Source organism: Cotesia glomerata, linkage group LG4 (genome assembly GCF_020080835.1).
Source record: "Cotesia glomerata isolate CgM1 linkage group LG4, MPM_Cglom_v2.3, whole genome shotgun sequence".
Classification (NCBI taxonomy): domain Eukaryota; kingdom Metazoa; phylum Arthropoda; class Insecta; order Hymenoptera; family Braconidae; genus Cotesia; species Cotesia glomerata.
The window spans coordinates 21,105,487-21,127,195 of NC_058161.1; the positions used below are offsets into that span (position 1 = coordinate 21,105,487).

Consider the following 21,709-nt stretch of genomic DNA (forward strand, 5'->3'; position numbering starts at 1 on the left):
ATTTTAGCATCATATTTTTATTATTAATAATTTAATAAAATGATAATAAATTTAAAAGATATTTAATCAATTTTAGGTTTTTTTTTTCAATTAATTATAGAAAAAAAAATTGACGTAGAAATTTTAAGAAACATAAAAAATGCAATTTTTTAAAAGTAATTTATTTGAACAAATTTATTTATTTAAAAAAATTAAAAAATTTTCTAGTGACTGCTAACTTTAATGTCATTTTATTATAATAATAAAGTTAGCCGACATTTTTGATTTTTTTATTTTGCTTAATTTATTAAATTATATAACTAAAAAATATTTTTAAAAAATTGCACTTATAGTTTTTGAAGTTTTTAACAAATGAAAAAATTTTTTTTATTTTTTTGTAATAATTTTTTAATAAAAAAAATAATAAAAATTTTTATATGTCAGCTAACTTTATTTTTATCATTTTATTAAATAATACTTTAATATTAAATTACTTTCTTCCAAGTTTTCTAAAAAATAATTACCGCACATGCGCGTTACTACTTTTTAACTTTCCCCACTCTCAAGTTTTTTAGATCCTCCATTTTGTTTCCACTACTTGCAATTTAAACTCGATAGCTCGATCTCGATGCTCGATAAAATTTCTCGAAAGCACTATTTGGTAATTTGGTTTCAGTTTTTACTTTTTCAGTTAAGCTTACAGTTGAGCCGCGTGACGCGCAAGTAGATAGTTCATGTTTTTTTACAATCGTCCCAAAAATTCATTTTCTTTAATTAAAACTCCATATAATAATTTTTTAATTATTTATCGTCTCCAATCTTCAAAGATTTGTTTAAAAATCTGTTAAATTGTAAGTACAATTATAAAAATTCTTTTTTTTAAATATATTTTAAATTTTTACAACTAAAATCTTAAAAAAATTTTCTTTTTAATTACAAAACTTAGAAAAATTATCGATGTAATTTTTTTTTATAATTTATTTATTTTAACAAATAATTATTACTTATTTTAATATTAAAAAAATCTCTTAGTTTTTTTAAGAAGTACAAGTTTTTATTTTTTTTTTTTATAAAATTTTTAATTATTTTTTTCTAATTAAATTTACTAAAAAAATTTTTTTTGAAGATAATTTATTAGTTAATATTTTTTAAAATATATTTAAAAATTAAGAGAGATTTTTACAATAAATTATTATAAAAAAAAAAATATACTGAAAAAATTCCACGTGAGAAATTTTAAGAAAAAAAATTACAAGTTTAAATTAATTAAAACAAAAAACTTTTTCTCTAATTAAATTTACTAAAAAAATTTTTTTAAGATAATTTATTAGTTAATATTTTTTAATAACAATATTAAAACAAAAGTATTGAAAAATTAAGAGAGATTTTTACAGTAAATTATTATAAAAAAAATAATTAACTAAAAAAATTCCACGTGAGAAATTTTAAGATAAAAAATTACAAGTTTAAATTAATTGGAAAAAAATATTTTTTTTTTTTTTTATAATTGTAATTAATTTATTATATTATTTTAATTAAAATTCTAATTTCAAAGTCATAAAATAATAAAATATATACCGGCTAGTATTAATTTAATGCATCGCCGCCATTACAAATTACAAACCTAAAATAAAAAGAAAGAAAGAAATTTGTTTACAGTAAAATTCCTCGCTCTTTTGTTTGTGGGTTGTAAGTCCAGAGTCGCGTGGCCTCGCATAGTGTCTTAGTGTCTCTCTTCGGCTTACGGGTAATGCTATAATGTAACAATTGAGTTTCGGCTGTCGCTCTATCGGCATTAAGTCAATAATTCCTTTGTATTATTGTTTTTATTTTTAACACCCGGTACTTATTATTATTTTCTTACCTAAAAATTCATTTTTAATATGTAAAATTTAATTTTTTCATTGAATTTTAAAAAAATTCCAATTTTTTAAATTAAAGTCAATTTTTAAGTAAATTATTTTTTTCATAAATTAAAATATTTAAATTAAAAAAAAAAATTATTTGATATAATTTCAATAAATTGTCGTCAAAATTAAGTTAGCCGACATATTAAAATTTTTAGAATTTTTTTTTTACTGAAAAAATGATTGCAAAAAAAAAAAATAATTTTCATTTGTAAAAAACTTGAAAAAAAAATACGTGAAAATTTTTAGTTCTAATTTAATAATTAAAAAATTAAAAATGTCGGCTACTTTTAATAAAATTGTCAGATGCTTAATTTTAATATCGTAAAATTTATAAAAGATATTATTAAGTTATAACTACTGCTTTTATTTAGTGTAAAAAAATTTCTTTTTTGTTGAAAAATTTTTAAATAATAAAATTGAAAATGAATTTTCAACAAAATTTATGAAAATAAAGTTAGCAGTCACTAGATAATTTATAATTTTTTTTAACAAACAAATTTGTTCAAAAAAATTACTTTTCAAAAATTGGATTTTTTATTTTTTTAAATTTCTACATGTCAATTTTTTTTTGACATAATTTGATTAAAAAAAAAATTCTAAAAATTATTAAATATCTGCTAAATTTATTTTCATCAAAATTTTTAAACTTCTTATTTTTTCTTTATTATAAAATCAAGTTTGTAAACATTTACATAATAGAGATTAAGAAAAGATTCTATTACACTTGATTAAATTGATATGTTTATTTTTATTTTTTTTTTTATGTGTAATAAAGTACTAATAAATATTTTTCTGTTTCTAGGAAGTAAATTGGACATTAAATATCTGAGGTCAAGTACTTGAAAACCTTTGAGATTACTTACAAGTTACTGAGTACTAAATACTACCGGATTTTTTATTTTAAAAATCAGAATGTCTGATCTAAAGAGTTCAAGGTAATTTTTAAACTTTTTTAATTAATTTTCAACTAGCAACTTTGCAGTCACTATGTGGCTTGTGAACTATATATATATATATGTATATATATATATATATATATATATATATATAAAATTTTCCTTTATTAAATAATGACTTTTTAAATTCCACTGTACTTTCTTAAATATTGATGTTTTTAAAGATCTAAGCTCGTCCCGATGTTACACTCATCAAGAGCTTTCATTAGAGTACTCACATGCATTCTTTATATATTTTTCATATACACATATATATAATATATATAAATATATGAAAAATTGATGTGGGTACTCAAATGATAGGTGTCGATGAGTGTAACATCGGGATGAGCTCATATCTTTAAAAATTTCAATAGTTCACAACATATTTGTTAAATTGCACCGTACTTTCTTAAATATTGATGTTTTTAAAGATCTAAGCTCGTCCCGATGTTACACTCATCAAGAGCTTTCATTAGAGTACCCACATGCATTCTTTACATATTTTTCATATACACACATATATATATATATATATATATATATATATATATATATATATATATATATATATATATATATATATATATATATATATATGTATATATGAAAAAATGATGTGGGTACTTAAATGAAAGGTCTCGATGAGTGTTACATCGGGATGAGTTTATATCTTTAAAAATGTCAATAGTTTACAAGATACAAGGTCATTTCTTAATTATAGTTTTAGATATAGTAGGCTTTTTTTTTGTTTCTATTGTCAAAAAATTTTTTTTTCACTTCAAAATTTCAAGTATTCATAACAATTTTTAGTTTTATTATCGAAGCACGTGGTCGGGTTTTTTTTTGTTTTGTTAAAGTTCCCCGAGAAAATTTTCTACTAGTAAAAATTTCCTGGGTTTTTCTTAGACCTTTTTACTCAATGCAAGGATTAAAATCAGCATCAGTAAGCCGAATTTTAATTTTATGACCGATTTAAACTATATTTTATACTATTCTACTTTTTTTTTTCTTTAATTTTATTACTTGAAAAAAAATGAACAGATGAGTATGACCAGACAATAGTTAGCAGGGTAGAAGATGATAATGTTGTTTATGACCTCTTAAGGTTAAGCTGGTGGGTTTATTTTTGACCTGGTTAAGGGTTTTATAATTTTAATTTTATGATTTTTATTGTAAAGAGTCCTGAAAAAAATTTTTTTTTTTTTCTCAAAGGATTTTTGCACACGTTGTTTTTTTTTTTTTTTATTAATTTTTAATTTTAAAATATTAAATATTTTAAAATAAAAAATAAAAATTTATTAATGTTTGCATTACATTCTTGAAATAAAAAAAAAATACTTTTTTAAATTTTAAATTTACACATTTATACAAATTATTTTATACCATTAACTTTAAAGAAAGTTCATTTATTTAAATAAACATTCAAAATTTTTTACAAATTCATGGTAAAATTTGTTTATTTTTTTTTTAAATATTAAAATTCATTTTTTATCTTTAAATTTCAAATTTTTACAAAATAAATTTAATATTACAATTTAAACCATTTATTTATATAAATATATCTTCATTTTTAATTTTTACAAATTTAAATTTATAAATATATTTTGTTTATAATTTTGACAAATATATAAATATAAATATAAATATAAAAATATAAATATATAAATAATATTTTGCAGTTAAAAATTTAAAATAATCCTTATTAAAATAAAGAAAAAGACTAAGCTTAACAATAAATTTACAGATAATATTTTATATTTTATGTATTGATAATTAATTAACAATTATTGTAATTTTTCAGTGATCTCGATGAGTTTGTTCTTCACGTGAGCAACATTCCTGAAGAATTAGACGCAGTATGTATACTTATACTCTATTAAAATTTTAAATCATTTGTTTTTGTATTCAATAATTTGTATTCAATTTTAAATTTAATATTTTTTCAATCAATTTATTTGAATCTATAATTTTAAAAAAAGCTACATTTTTAATTAATTATTTTTTTTTAGAATTTCATTTTTCATTTATTTTACTTTTGTTTTATTGATTTTTACACCCTTTTAATTAATTATTTCTTCTTATAATAGACCCATCAGTCTAAATAATGAAATTACAGTCAAAAAAATTCAAAAAAAATAAAGAAATTCATTTTTGAAATTAGAAATAATTTTTAATGTTCAAATTTTTCAATTAAAAAAATAAAAATCAAATTATTCCTTTTTAAAATTTTTTACATTATAATTTTTTTTATTCAAACAAAAATGATCAAATTTAAACCAAAAAAATGAACAAAAATCTATAAATTCCTTTTTAAAATTCCAACTAATTTTTAATCTCCAAATTATCTAATTAAAAAAATTATTCTTCAATAGTTCTTACATAAAATTATTTTTTATTTGAAAAATTATTAAATTTCATTCCAAAAAAATTTAACAAAAATCAAAAAATTCTATTTTAAATTCAAAAATAATTTTTAATGTCCAAATTTTTTGATTAAAAAAATAAAAATCAAATTATTCCTTTCTAAAATTTTTTAAATTATAATTTTTGTTATTTAAACAAAAATGATCAAATTTAAATCTAAAAAAATTTGACAAAAATTAAAAAATTCTTTTTTAAAATTCAAAATAGTTTGTGAAGTCCAAATTTTCCAATTAAGAAAAGTTAAAAAAAAATTAATCTTTAAAAGTTTCTTCAAAGAATCAAGAAATTCCTTTTTAAAATTTAAAATAATTTTTAATGTTCAAATTTTCTAATTAGAAAAAAATTATTTTTCAAAATTAAATACAAAATCTTTTACGTGTAATTTAGATAAACTATCATTATATATGTTTGACATTCGGCCATTGCCTTGGCATTAAAGAAATTTAAATAAATAAACAAAAATAAAAAAGTTCTTAAAGTCCAAGCCCCAATAGATGATCATGTACCAGTATATAATCACTCCATGTATTTGTATACCTATATTTATGAATATAGATACTATATTTTACCTTACATAATTTTTTTTTTTTTTTTTTTTTTTTTTTTTTTTTTTTAATTAAATTTCACCCAAAAAAATTCAACAAAACTCGAAAAATTCCATTTTTAAATTCAAAAATAATTTTAAATGTCCAAATTATCTAATTAAAAAAATTATACTTGTTCAAAAATTTTTTTATCATGATTTTTTTTTTTTTTTAATATAAATTATCAAATTTTTCTTTATAAAAGTTCAATAAAAAATTTTTATTACTCAACTTGAAAATTTCGTTAATTAATTTTATACTAGTAACCTTGCAGTCACTATGTGACTGCCGTGATTTGTAAACTATAAATGTTTAAAATTTTGCTTATGTTACACTCATCAAGAGCTTTCATTTGAGTACCCACATGCATTTTTGATATATTTATCATGTATAAATATATATATATCATATATATGAAAAATTGATGTGGGTATTCAAATGAAAGGTCTCGATGAGTGTAATATCAAAATGAGCTTATATCTTTAAAATATGTATTATATATATGGATATATTAAAAATATATCAATATTTAATGTTATTAAATTAAAAAAAAAAAAATTATTTAAAAAAATTGCATTTTTTCATTTTTAAACATTTGTTTGGCATAAATTTTCTAAAATTATTGAATGTATGCTAAATTAATTTTCATTAATTAAGAAATGACCTTATATCTTGTGAACTATTGACATTTTTGAAGATATAAGCTCATCCCGATGTTACACTAATCGAGACCTTTCATTTGAGTACCCACATCAATTTTTCATATATTTATATCTTTATATATATATATATATATATATATATATATATATATATATATATATATATATATATATATATATATCAAAAATTCATGTGGATACTCAAATGAAAGCTCTTGATGAGTGTGACTTCGGGATGAGCTTATATCTTTAAAAATGTCAATAATTAAGAAATAATTTTGTATCTTGTCAACTGTAGACATTTTTAAAGTTATAAGCTTTAAAAATGTATGCATTTTTGATATATTTTTCATATGTACATATATATGATATATATAAATATATAAAATATATGAAAAATTGATGTGGGTACTCAAATGAAAGGTCTTGATGAGTGTAATATCACAATGAGCTTATAACTTTAAAAATATCTACAGTTGACCAGATACAAAATTATTTCTTAATTATTGTCATTTTTAAAGACATAAGTTCATCCCGAAGTCACACTCATCAAGAGCTTTCATTTGAGTATCCACATGAATTTTTGATATATTTTTCATATATACATATATATGATGTATATAAATATATAAAAAATTGATGTGGGTACTCAAATGAAAGGTCTGTATGAGTGTAACATCGGGATGAGCTTATATCTTTAAAGATGTCAATAGTTCACATAATATAAGGTCATTCCTTAATTTTGTATTTAAAAAATACACTAGCCACAAAACAATATAAATTATCAAATTTTTCCCAATAAAAATAATTTTATATTATAAAAAAATTCTAACAAATTTTTTTTCCAGGATGGATTGGAAAGAGTGTTCCGTCAGTACGGAATAGTAACATCCTTGGTAGCACCGGACAACAAGTTTGCATTCGTCTCCTACAAGACCTACGCGGAGGCAGAGTCAGCGATCGCGAATTTAAACCAGCAGAAGCCGATGTTCATGCGAGTGAAGTTCAGCAGCAGGTCAGCGAACTCAAAGATGATCCCGGAGGGACTTCTGACTCCAGTGACTCCAGGATCAAAGCTACCTGGATCACCAGCGACTCCAATTGGAGAGCGAGACTACCGCTTTAATGAGTCAGGGCTTCCTTACCACGGAAGAACTCCTCTGACCTTGCCTCCAGCTCCTATGTCAGCGACCCGCTACGAGATGAACGCTCGCCACTACCCGATCAACCCCGAGCTGTACAAGTACTTCGACGAGCTAGAGTACCCGGAGTCCAGCTCGCTCTGGACCAGAGGACAGCTCACTCTGGACACTTTAGGGCAGAGGAAAGTCTCTGGGGGACGAGGCTACGTCTACTACGCGATCCCTGACCCGAATCTTGCCACTGTTTCGCGGGCTAACAAGGTTCTGGAGATGAGAAGTCCGGGGCGGTTTGCTGTAGGTGCGGATCAGCTTGGTCATCTCGTTGACAAGTGCATCGCTTGTCATAGGGATGCTGTTCACTGCTGCGCTAATTGCGCTTCTAGTTACTGCAGTCGCGAATGCCAGTTTCGGGACTGGCCCAGGCATAAGAATGAGTGCTCCAATGTTCCGCCGTTGGTGGAGAAGTTCAAGGTCGCTAATGGAGTTCACGATAATGGTAAGTTTATTTTTGAGGTTTTTTATTTTTTTGATACTGTTATTAACTGTGTTTGATGAATTTTAGGAATTAAATAAAAATGTTTCTAAGTTTTTATAAATTTTTTAACAAAATAATTTATTTCATTTTTAGAAGCTCGAAAAAATTATAAATTTAATTTAAAAAAAATTTTTAACACAAAAATGATAGCTAGAAAAATTTATTTCATTTTCAAAAGTTCTAAAAAATTATAATTGCAATTTTTTAACAAAAAAATTATAGCTAGAAAAATTTATCTCATTTTTAGAAGATGTAAAAAAATCATAAGTGCAATTTTAAAAAATTTTTAATACAAAATATAGCTAGATAAATTCATTTCATTTTTAGGAGCTCTAAAAAATTATAAATGCAATTTTTTAGAATTTTTGTAAATTTTTTAACAAAAAAATTTATTCCATTTTTAGGAATTCTAAAAAATTATAAATGCAATTTTTATAAATTTTTTAACATAAAAATTTTAGGTAGACAAATTTATATGATTTTTAGAAGCTCTCAAAAATTATAAATGCAATTTTTTAACAAAAAAATTATAGCTAGAAAAATTTATTTCTAATTTTTAGAAACTAAAAAATCAAATGCAATTTTTAAAAAATGCTTATCAATTTTTTAACAAAAAATTATAGCTTAGACAAATTTATTTCATTTTTAAACGCTCTAAAAACTTATAAATGCAATTTTTATAAATTTTTAAAAATTAAATTTAAAAAAATTTTTTAACACAAAAATAATAGCTAGAAAATTTTTTTTCATTTTTAGAAGCTTTGAAAAATTATAAATGGAATTTTTTAGAATTTTTATAAATTTTTTAACAAAAAAATTATAGCTAGATAAATTTATTTCATTTTTAGAAGCTGTAAATAATTATAAATCCAATTCTTATAAATTTTTTCACAAAAAAATCATAGCTAGTAACATTTCTTCTATTTTTAGTAGATCTCAAAAGTTACAAATCAATTTTTTATAAATTTTTTAACAAAAAAATTACAGATAGTAAAATTGATTTCATTTTTAGAAGCTCTAAAAAATCATAAATACAATTTGTTTTTTAATAATTTTCTGGATCTAATTTATTATTAAAAAAAAATTAGGAAAACGGTTGACCCTAAAGGCAATCTCTGCAATTTCCCGCTAATTCCGTTAATCCCGGCCGCTTTTTTACAATCTGTGTGTTGTTTTGAGCTCTCCGAGCTCAAAAAGATACCTTTTCTATGCTTTTGAGCTCTTTGAGCTCAAAAGTCTGATAGAAGTTTCATAGAACACTATTTTTTGAATTTTCAAATCGCAATAACTTTTGAATAAATGAACCGATTTTTATGCGGTTGGCGGCATTCTACGCAGTTTTTTAAGCCTTATGAAGAATTTCTAAGTTTTAATTGGTCAAACTAGAAATTTCGAAGTAACTTCGAAAAAACACTTTTCGGTTTTCTTTCGTTTACGATATCTCTCGAACGAATCAACCGATTTTGACCGGATTGGTAGCGATCGACGAAGTTTTTCAAGGTTGAGAGCTAATTAGTTTTTGGAATCGATCGGTAAAGCCGTTTAAAAATTATCCCAAAAAAACCACTTCTGAAAGAATTTTTTTTCCTATTTTTTTTGAGATTTCTCCAAATTTCTCAAAATCTATCGGTCCGAATCGATTCAATTCCTCGGAAAATCTAAGTTTGACGAAGCCCTTTCGAATGGCACCAACCGCGATGAAATCGGTTCAACCGTTCAAAAGTTATAAGAGGTTTACACACACACACACACACACACACTCACTCACTCACTCACTCACTCACATAGCGACACCCTCGCGGGAATAGTCAGGAAAGCTTCCTAGGACCTCAAAACGTCAAGATCTGATGAAAACTCGCTTTTCGAAAAACGGGGTAAAACCAATAACTTCTCGATTTTTGAAAATTTTCAATTTTCTTAGCGGGAAGTTAAAAATCCAAAAATTGTCAAGTAACTTCATTTTGATCTCATAAAAAATCATGAAAAAAAAAATTACAATTCAAAATGATTAAACTATAAAGAAAAATTTTTTTGAATGTAATTTGATAGTTGAATCTATTTAATAAAATAAAAAATACTTGAGGATTTTTTTTTCTTTAGAAATAAGTAAACTATTTTTAACTTCCCGCTAAGAAAATCGAAGATTTTCATAAATCGGGAAGTTATTGTTTTCACCCCGTTTTGCAAAAATCGAGTTTTCATCAGATCAGAAAAAATCATTTTTGAAAGTGGTTTTTTTGGAATATCTTTTCAACGGCTCTATCGATCAACTTTTAAAACTAATCTGCCCTTAAGCTTGAAAAATCACGCCGATCGTCGCTAATCCGGTCAAAATCGGTTCATTCGTTCGAGAGATATCGTGAATGAAAGAAAACCGAAAAAAGTGTTTTTTTTGACATAACTTCGTAATTTCTTCTCGGATCGTTTTTGATGATATAGAATAATTTCAGAGCTTAAAAAACCGCGTCGATCGTCGCCAAAAACCTGGAAATCGGTTGATTGGTTCGAGAGATTGTATCATCCTCGATAAAATATTTGGAAACAAGTGTTTTTTTAACATAACTCTGACATTTTTTGGAATAACTTTTAAACGGATACAATGATCAATTTAAAAAACTAATCAGCTATTATCATGAAAAAATTACGTCGATCTCCGTCAAGCCGGTCAAAATTGGTCAATTCGTTCAAGAAATATCATGAACGAAAGAAAACCAAAAAAAGTGTTTTTTTGGAATCACTCCAAATTTCCTAGTTTTATCATTTCAAACTTGAAGATTCTTCATGAAACTAAAAAAATTGCGTCAAGTACTGCCAACCGCGTGAAAATTGGTTGATTCATTTAAAAGTTAGTGAGGTTTGAAAATTTAAAAAATATTGTTCTATGATACTCCTATCAGACTTTTGAGCTCGAAGAGCTCAAAATAACACAAAAATTGTATTTTTGAGCTCGAAGAGCTCAAAAGCGTCATTTGTGCAGTTTTATGCACCTAGGTATGGAATTAGCGGGAAGTTGCACGGATGGCCAGGGTCTACTGTTTTTCTAATTTTTTTATTTTCAAATGTCATTGGTAGTAAGGTAAAAGCCCCAATATATGATCATGTACCAGTATATGATCACTCCATGTATTTGTATACCTATATTTGTGAATATAGATATACAAATACATGGAGTGATCATATACTGGTACGTGATCATCTATTGGGGCTTTTACCTTATTATATTTAAATAAAAAATAAATTACTTGATTAATTTAAATATAAATCACTCAGTACTAAAAAATTCCAGCGATTAAATTGAGAAAATTTTTATAAAAACTAAAAATTCAGTAAAGATCAATCCCAAAATCTGGTTTTTTTTTTTTACAACCAAGTAATTGCTAATATCGCTTGAAAAAATCAGTTATACTAATTAATTTTTACAAATTACTTCGTTTTTTAACAGGCGAGACCATCTTTTTCTCGCTTTGCTCTCACGGAATTCAACGGAACTATCTCTGTCGCACTCCCAACAGCAGAGCAATTGCAGTTTCGATTGGTTTCACGAAACGAATGAAATTTTTGAAAAAAAAACGCTTTGTGGTGAAATAGTTGATTAAATTATCTATTATCTCTAAAAAAATTTTTTCAAAATTTCCATTCGTTTCGCTAAGCCGATTGAAACTGCAATCACTGGTCTTGGCTAAAATTACTAATTTTAGTAGAAAAAATCTTACCAAAATTGATGATTTTTTTTTTTTTTTTTTTTTAAATAAATTACTACTAATATTTTGAATTGTGACTTAAAATTTTACTTGAAAAAAAAAAAAAAAAAAAAAAAACAATTTTCTAAAATCAGCAATTTTGTCATTTTTTTTCTCAAAAAAAAAATCATAAAATTATACAAATTAAAATAATAACACTACAAAAATAACAAAAAACTATGAATAAAAAATTTCCTAAATTAATTTATCTAGTCCAGATTTATTTACAAAATAAAATTAAAAATTAACAATTTTTTAAATATTTTTTTTCAAAGTATTTTAAAAAACTCAATTTTTTTAACAAAAATTATATTTCTTAATCAATTTAATTACTAAACATCTCTCAAATTTTCCAAAATTAATTTTTAAAAATCCTGAAAAAAAAATATTTAACCAAGATCATAATTAACAAAATTTTTTACTTCCAGATTCAACTGTTGCATCTCCAAAATTAAAGAGCCCGATTTCAAAACCTATAATAAATCCTGACCTAGCTAACGTCACCGCTGATCCTCCGAAAAAATCCCCAGTAATTTCCACCCCCGAAATTCCAGCAGCTAAATCTAGCCCAATCCCAGAAAAGCTCCCTTCTCATCAAAAGGCTCCCGAGGATCCTCGAGACGCCCTTAAGCGTTCAAAGTCTCACCCAGAGGAGCACCGCCGCCAGGACTTTTCCCGTCAGTCATCCGCCCCGGAGAAGAAACTGGACCTAAACGCTCGCCTTGAAAAGAGCCGCCTTCCAAACCTGAACCTCGACCAGGACTTTGCCTTCCAAAAACCTTTCCTATCCTCCGGAGGCTTCACCGAGGTCCAGATCGTAGACGTCCACGCTCCAAGCATCTTCAGCGTGCAAAAGACCTCAGACCTGCCAAAGTTAACCGAGCTGATGAAGGATTTAAACGAGAACATCACCAAGTGCCCGAAAGTCTCTGAAATAATCTCAGAAAAATTCTACGGCGCCCTCTTCGACGGAATCTGGCACCGAGTCAAGCTGATCCTCGGATCCAAGCCTAAATTAGATTACGTGGACTACGGGACCATCGTGGACGCGACCCTGGACCTTGAATTGCGCGACATCGGCGCCCTCTCCGAGGTTCCTCGGTTTGCTTGCTTAATCCGAGTTCCCACAGTGCTCCCCAGCAGCCCTGAGTACTCCACCCTCGGCCCGGAGCGGAAGATGCTCGTGAAGATGGTCACCCATGACCCGGAGGGCATCATCAACGTCCAGGTCTTCGAAAAGGAGCCCAAGGAGCCCAAAAGTCTCCCTCAGCCTCGCAAAACTCCAAGCGTGGAGTCAGTTTCTAAAATGCGCCCTCCTAAAATCGCTTCCAAGGAACCTACCGGACCTTCTCCAGCGCCAGAGCTTCCTAGTGTGATAACCCGCCTCCCCAACGGCGCCCTGGCCACCGTAGAAGTTACCCACGTGATCGACGGAACCTCCGCGATCTGCGTCGTCCTTACCGAAGACCTCCTGGAGTCCTACGACAAGCTCCTGATGCCCCTTAAGGAAGACTGCGATAAAACTGCTCCAGAGTTTAATACCTTCACCCCTAAGGTCAACGAGGTCGTCTGTGGGCTTAAGGAAGACGGCTTCTGGGTCAGAGGACGTGTCTTAGCAGTCACTCCCAAGCTCAAGGTCGCTTCTTTAGACGAAGGGATCATCTGCGAAGTTGTAAAAACCATCCCGATGGTTTCTAAATACGCTGACATACCTATTTTCGCTTGTTTGATACTAACTTCTGATGATTTTCCCCTTCAAATTCACTCTACTGCTTATATTCTGGTTATTAATCAAGCTAATGGGTCTCTAGAAGGTGAATTCGTTGAAACGAAGTTAAAATTCGAACTTAAACCTTGGATTTTATCGATTGAAAGTTTTAAGGCCCAAAATGGCGGAGGGGAACATCAAAATGGCCGCTTAGGAGAAAGTGGCGCCAAAATTGAAATTGGCGGGAAATTTGAAATTGGCGCCAAAAATGAAATTGGCGGGAAAATTCAAAATGAATTTAAAGAAATTCAACAAATAATTAAAAATAATTCTTCTGTTGCGATTCAAGCTTTTAGAGACGCGTCTATTGTATTTGTTAGATCTTTAGAGACTAAAGAGGTTGAAAGATATTTAAATGTTGTCCAGGAAGCAGCAAGACTGGCTCAAACAGCGGCAAAAGTTTCTAAAGTATCTATTGGAGACAAAGTTTTGGCGCAATTTAAACTTGATGATAATTACTACCGTGCAATTGTTGTCGATGTGAACGGTCAGGAGGTTAAAGTCGCGTACTTAGACTTCGGTAACCAGGAAGTGACGGAGATAGAAAGGCTTAAGGAGATGCCGGAGGTTTTGAAGCAGCAAGAAGACGGCTGTGTTAAAGTTGTGTTGAAGGGAATTGAAAAATTGCCACTGACTCCGGAAGCATCAGCGTATCTAGGGACAATTGCTGACCAGGACACGCCTTTTATTCTGAGTTATGACTCCAAAGTTCAGGATGAAGTTGTCTTGACCGCGAGAGATGGCGTTAGGGTCAATGATAAGATAAATAAATTTTTGAAGCCGAAGTTTGAGGAGCAAGAAGAGATTTTTAAGCTCACTGATATTGAGATGGGAAAATTGGGCAGTGTTGGGGCTAATACTACTGCGTTGTGTCTTGGAGTCCTTGAGCCGGGGTATAAATATATTTTTGCACCGATGGACAGAGAGCTGATCGCTCATCTGTCGACGGTCATGCCTGCTCAGCTGATGGAGTATGCTGAGAAAACTGAGTATTATATTCCGAGGTTCAATGAACTCTGCGTTGCGCTTTTTGAAGGGGAGTGGTGTCGTGGGTGCTGCTTTAATCCTACGGCGAAGGAAGGTACAGCGGAGATTTATTTTATGGATTATGGAAATATTGCGCCGGTTAAACATGAGGATCTGAGGAAAATGCCAGAGGAGTTTATGAAGCCTTGCGCGCTTGGGTGCATTTGCAATGTTGTTGGTAAGTTTTATTCTTTTCTAAAATTGAACTTTACTTTCTTAAATATTGATGTTTTTTAAGATATAAGCTCATCCTGGTGTTATACTCTTCAAGAGCTTTCATTTGAGTACCCACATGCATTTTTGATATATTTTTCATATATTCATATATATAATATATAAATATATGAAATATATAAAAAATTAATGTGGGTACTCAAATGAAAGGTCTCGATGAGTGTAACATCGGAATGAGCTTATAAGCTTATAAGATATATCCTTAAAAATGTCAATAGTTTACAAGATACAAGGTCATTTCTTAATTATTGACATTTTTTAAGATATAAACTCATTTTGATGTTATACTCATCAAGAGCTTTCATTTGAGTACCCACATACATTTTTGATATATTTTTCATATATACATATATATAAATATATGAAAAATTGATGTGGGTACTCAAATGAAAGGTCTCGATGAGTGTAACATCGGAATGAGCTGATATATTTAAAAAGGTCAATAGTTCACAAGATATTTATTAAAATACTCAGTACTTTCTTAACTGTTGATATTTTTCAAGATATAAGCTTATCCTGATGTTACACTCGTCAAGAGCTTTCATTTGAATACCCACATGCATTTTTGATATATTTTTCATATATACATATATCTATATATATATAAGAGATTCCCACCTATATATTGACTCATCACGATATCTCTGGAACCATAAGGCGTAGAGATTTGAAATTTTGTAGGAATATTCCTTTCGCCGAGTAGAGGTCAGCTAAGAACGGATTTTACGAAATTCCACCCACAAGGGGGGTTGCGGGGGCGTTAACAATAGAAAATTCCCATTTTTTACCTATAGCTCCTATCGACTTCAAATTTAGTAGGAATCTCCTATATGTGATGTAGAAATGATCTATGAGCGGATTTTACGACAATCTACTCCCAATATGGATTGCGGGAGTGGACGTTAACAATGAAAATTAAAAATTTCCGACTTCTAGCTCCTACAGACTCCTAATTTTGTATGAATTTTCTGTAAGTAATGTAAAAATAATTTATGAACAAATTTTACGATATCCCTCCCCACAGGGGGGTGCGGGGGTGGGTTTTAACAATTAAAATTTTAAATTTTCGAGCTGTAGCTCCTATAAGCTCCAAATTTGAAAAGAATCTGCTATATGCGAGGTAGAAATGATCTAAGAGTCGATTTTATGACAATCTTCTCCCAATATGAATTGCGGGGGTGGACGTTAACAATGAAAATTAAAAATTTTCGACTTTTAGCTCCTACAGACTCCCAATTTTGTATGAATTTTGTGTAAGTGATGTAAAAATAATTTATGAACGAATTTTACGATATCCCACTCCACAGAGGAGTGCGGGGGTGGGTCTTAACAATGAAAATTTTAAATTTCCGAGCTGTAGCTCCTATAGGCTCCAAATTTGGTAAGAATCTGTTCTATGGGATGTAGAAATGATTCAAGAGCGGATTTAATGACAGCCTACCCCCAATATGGATTGCGGGGGTGGGCGTTAACAATGAAAATTTTAAATTTCCGAGCTACAGCTCTGACAGACTCATAATTTTGTATGAATTTTCTGTAAGTAATGTAAAAATAATTTATGAACAAATTTTACGATATCCCTCCCCACAGGGGGGTGCGGGGGTGGGTTTTAACAATTAAAATTTTAAATTTTCGAGCTGTAGCTCCTATAAGCTCCAAATTTGAAAAAGAATCTGCTATTTGCGATAAACTGAAACTAAGGAAACGACCCAAAGTCGAAGAAAGTAATTACTAGCGTTATAGATTGAAATATAGATTAACTATCAAGTTGGAATACTAAAATAAAATAATAAATTATAAAATTAGTGTAAGAAAAGTAGATTTAAGCGAAAGATGTATCAGAGTTTGTTAGACAAGCTGTACATCTGGTGCCAATAAATCTATCTATCTATCTATATATATATATGAGATTTCCACCTATATATTGACTCATCACGATATCTCTGGAACCATAAGGCGTAGAGATTTGAAATTTTGTAGGAATATTCCTTTCGCCGAGTAGAGGTCAGCTAAGAACGGATTTTACGAAATTCCACTCACAAGGGGGTTGCGGGGGCGTTGACAATGGAAAATTCCCATTTTTAAACTATAGCTCCTATCTACTCCAAATTTAGTAGGAATCTCCTATATGTGATGTAGAAATTATCTATGAGCGGATTTTATGATAATTCATCCCCAATAAAGATTGCGGGGTAGGGGTTAACAATGAAAATAAAAAATTTCTAAACTATAGCTCCTATAGGTTTCAAATTTGGTAGGAATCATTTATATGTGATCCAGAAATGATCTAATAGTGGATTTTATAACAACCTCTTCCAAATATGGATTGCGGGGGTGGGTGCTAACAATGAAAATTTTAAATTTCTAAGCTAAAGCTCCCATAGGCTCTAAATTTGGTAAGAATCTGCTATATTTGAGGTAGAAATGATCTAAGAGCGTATTTAATGATAACCTACTCCAAATATGGATTTCGGGGCTGGGTGTTAACAATTACAATTTTAAATTTCCGAGCTATAGCTTCTACAGACTCCAAATTCGGTGAGAGTCTTCTATGTGTGATGTAGAAGTGATCTAAATGAGGATTTCCAAAATATAGCTTCTAAAAACTCTAAATTTGGTAAAAATCTTTTATTTCTCATGTAGAGATCATCTCACAATGAACTTCAATAAAGACTATTTCCGATAGGAATTGCGGGGATGGGTGCTAAAATCTAAAATTTTAATTTCCAAACTGTAACTTCTACAGACTCTAAATTTAGTGAGAATCTTCGTGTATGATGTCAAGTTCAGCTAAGAATGGATTTAGAAGGGATTGCGGGGGGTGTTAAAAATGAAAATCTATCATTTCCAAACAGAAGTTTCTATGGACTTGAAGTTTTGTTGAAACCTTTTGTTTATAATGTATAAATTTTCTCGAATAGGATCTTATGAAATTCCTCTCCCATATAAGAGTGTGGGAGTGATAATTGTCAAAAAATGTATACTTTTCAAATACAGTTCCTACAGATATAGAATTTGATAGAATCGCAAAAGAAACAGGAACTTACGGGAATGGCCTCCAAGGCCAACGGATTTAAATATTTTCCTTTTTTAATAATTATATTTTCTCACAACAATCGTCTCTTTGGCAGCGGCAAAAAAAGTCATTGTAAGGTTTCCAAAATTTAACTTTACATATAGCTATTCACTCAACGGACTAAGAATTTTACATACATTTTATTTTTGCTGATCACATAACCCATGAATTGTTCTTATTACCGGATCGCGGGAACGTAACAGATTGAAATGAATGCATTTTCTAAGCACTTGAGATGTGAAAAAGGAATTTGGCTATTTATTCTAAGAGAATTCGTTAAAAACATGTACAAATAAGTTTCTATGAAAAATTGATGTCACGGAGGAAATTTAAATTAACGGCAAAATTCGTCACGCTTTAAGCTAGCCAAATTTCAACTTCACTTATGAGACGCGCAATCACTTTAACTGAAACTTTCAATGATCATTTCAAATTTTTTTCTTCGTTTCAGTCATTATTCATTTTTGGAAAAAAACCACTGGAATGTCATAGTGATTGCACATTAAAATTTACAATGAATATTAGCTAGAATAATCACAGGGATAAAAGGTACGGGCCAATCTGATGAAATTTGAAATCTGTACAAATCTAAACAATACTCCCATTAAATTTCAAGTTTAGATCTCTAAAAATACAATTCTATGAAGTGCCCAGCGGAGCGGGCGGGTAACAGCTAGTATAATATATATAAATATATAAAATATATGAAAAATTGATGTGGGTACTCAAATGAAAGGTCTCAATGAGTGTAACATCGGGATGAGCTTATATCTTTAAAAATGTCAATAGTTCACAAGATACAAGGTCATTTCTTAATTATGTATCTAGAGATGATTTTCAAATGCAGCCTAAATACTTATAATTAATAATTTCAAGTGCTTTTATCTTACTTATAAATTTAAAGTAATGATAATTTATATAAATAAATTATTTTATATTAAATTCTATTTACAATAAATTTACTCTATTAACTAATTAACAATATAATTTTAATTAATTTCAGACATCGCGCCTCAGAATTCAAACCCATCACCGCAATTATTGGCCCGACTCAAGGAGCTTTTAATACCCAACCAATCATTCGACATCCGCATTGTCATGTACGAAGACGACGAGTGGACGATTGAGCTCCCTGAAGTAACAGCTGAGCTCAAGAAAGCAGGCCTTATTTAATAATAATAATTTTTTTTCTTCCCACTAATTATTATTTATTACATTAACTCTTATTCTTTTTGATAAATATTTATTTTCAATTATTTTGATACTACCCTCGTTATTTTACTTAATTTTATTAAATATAAAAAAATAATTTTTTTTTCTACAAAATTTATTTTGTATTATTATAAAAAAATTTTTTTACTAAAAAAAATTTTTTTATTGAAAAAAATTTTTTTATTTAAAATAATTTATTTTAATAAAAAATCTTTTTGCTTTATTAAAAAAAAAAAAAATTTTTTTTTTTTTAAACGAGGGAAATTTGTATTAGTTAATAATAAGACAAAAGATAAGCTAGAAATAATCTGTAATCTATTACTTTTTTTTACTTTTTATAAAAAAAAAATATTTATGATAACAGCATTAAAGTAGACGATAATTTTTGTAAACGAATATTTTTTTTATTGAGACTATTATGATGTAACTGATTATAAGATTGGTTAATAAAGATTGATGATAATAATAAATAATTTTTTAGTTTGTTATTTTTAGAATTTAGTTTTTATTAAAAAATTTTTAACAATATTAATTATTGGAAATTTCCAAATTACCTTTTTTTTTATTTCATGCCAACGAACTCTTTGAAAATAATTATATAATTAATTGTATAATGACTTTGCTATTATCAATTAAATTAGATAATAACTCTTTTAATTGTTAAAAAATATATGATTATTATTTATTACGTAAAAATTTTTAATTATTTTATTAAAAATTTTTTTTTTCCAAAAAAATTTTTTAAATGAATTTTTGAAAATTAAATTTATTGAATTTAAAAAATAATAGTAAGGTTGTAATTTACTTCGAAACTATTAAAGAAAAATTTTCGAAATAATTTAAATATTTCAAGGTAGTTAGTGTCAGATAAATTCAACCAGACCCCATATTGCACGCCTCATAGCGCGAAGCGCGTGAGGTTGTGCTTTTCACTATTTCAGTTTCAGAGAATGAAAATCTGTGCCCTGTAAAGGATCTTCGAGGAAATGAATAAAATAATAATAAATAAATAAATATATTATTATTATTATTATTATCTAATTCGTAAAAAGGTCTGTTTTTGATCTACAGGCGATTAAAAACTGACTAAAAATTATGCAACGTTTTGGTCTGTTTTTGACCTTTATGCGATCAAAACCAGTTAAATTATTGGGACAAAAAAGACTGATTTTGGGGAATATGTCATTGTCCCAGCTGAGCAATGTCCCAATTGATCAATGCCCCATTTTTATTGTCCCAGTCAGCGAAAATCAAACTAGCGGTCTCTAGTAATTAAAAAATAACTATAAAAATTTAATTTTCGTTACCGGAGAAATTTTTACAGATGGCGCTGATTTGCGGAAAAATGAAAATATTGAAATAAATATATCTGAGTGATTTTCTTCATAGCTTTTGACTTTTAATACTGGTGCTTGAAACTTTTAGAGGTATCCACAGTACACTGGTACTTTGGACGAACTTCGAATGTTTATTCCAGGTCTTTCCCTCCATAGGTTTTTATTGTAATTACTACCAGTGGATTTTTTAATCAACCCTAAATGCACCAACGACCTTTTCGCATTTATACCTCTACACCAGGTCCTTGCCTCCATGGTGTTTTGTTTTAAATACTACCGGTGGATTTCTTAATCAACCCTAAATGTACCAACGACCTTAACGAGTTAATACGTTAACTCGAGGTGCTTACCTTCATAGGTTTTTATTTTAAATACTACTAGTGGCTTTCTTAATCAACCCCAAATGTACCAACGACCTTACCGAATTGATATCTCCATTCCAGGTCTTTGCCTCCATAGGTTTTTATTTTAAATACTACAGGTAGATTTTTTAATCAACCCTAAATCTACCAATGATCTTACCAAATTGATACCTCCACTCCAGGTCTTTGTTTCCATAGGTTTTTATTATTAATACTACAGGTGGATTTCTTAATCAACCCTAAATGTACCAATGACCTTACCGAATTGATACCTCCATTCCAGGTCTTTGCCTCCATAGGTTTTATTTTTAAATACTACAGGTGGATTTTTAATCAACCCTAAATCTACCAATGACCTTACTAAATTGATACCTCCACTCCAGGTCTTTGTCTCCATAGATTTTTATTTTTAATACTACAGGTGGATTTCTTAATCAACCCTAAATGTACCAATGACCTTACCGAATTGATACCTCCATTCCAGGTCTTTGCCTCCATAGGTTTTTATTTTAAATACTACAGGTGGATTTTTTAATCAACCCTAAATCTACCAATGACCTTACTAAATTGATACCTCCACTCCAGGTCTTTGTCTCCATAGATTTTTATTTTTAATACTACAGGTGGATTTCTTAATCAACCCTAAATGTACCAACGACCTTACCGAGTTAATACGTTAACTCCAGGTGCTTACCTTCATAGGTTTTTATTTTAAATACTACTAGTGGCTTTCTTAATCAACCCCAAATGTACCAACGACCTTACTGAATTGATACCTCC

At 28.4% G+C, this 21,709-nt stretch overlaps 1 protein-coding gene across 2 annotated transcripts; it reads left to right on the top strand.

Moving 5' to 3' along the window:
- Positions 1-791: 791 nt before the first annotated feature.
- Positions 792-19,421, top strand: LOC123263118. Of its 2 annotated transcripts, none has more exons than XM_044725654.1 (6): positions 792-830; positions 2,692-2,824; positions 4,629-4,683; positions 7,346-8,135; positions 12,343-14,886; positions 19,022-19,421. In XM_044725654.1, the coding sequence occupies exons 2-6, from the start codon at positions 2,802-2,804 to the stop codon at positions 19,189-19,191; spliced, it is 3,582 nt and encodes a 1,193-aa protein (XP_044581589.1). In that variant the 5' UTR covers positions 792-830; positions 2,692-2,801; the 3' UTR covers positions 19,192-19,421. The 2 variants fall into 2 exon arrangements, with proteins under 2 accessions (XP_044581589.1, XP_044581588.1); XM_044725653.1 differs by lacking the exon at positions 792-830 and adding an exon at positions 1,733-1,821.
- The last annotated feature ends 2,288 nt before the right edge of the window (positions 19,422-21,709 follow it).

What these genes read in the sequence shown, in the direction of transcription:
- LOC123263118 (XM_044725654.1), top strand. Translation starts at nt 2,802, where the DNA reads ATGTCTGATCTAAAGAGTTCAAG. An exon ending in TCTGATCTAAAGAGTTCAAG is followed by an intron (nt 2,825 to 4,628) that starts GTAATTTTTAAA and finishes GTAATTTTTCAG; the next exon opens with TGATCTCGATGAGTTTGTTC. An exon ending in GTGCATTTGCAATGTTGTTG is followed by an intron (nt 14,887 to 19,021) that starts GTAAGTTTTATT and finishes AATTAATTTCAG; the next exon opens with ACATCGCGCCTCAGAATTCA.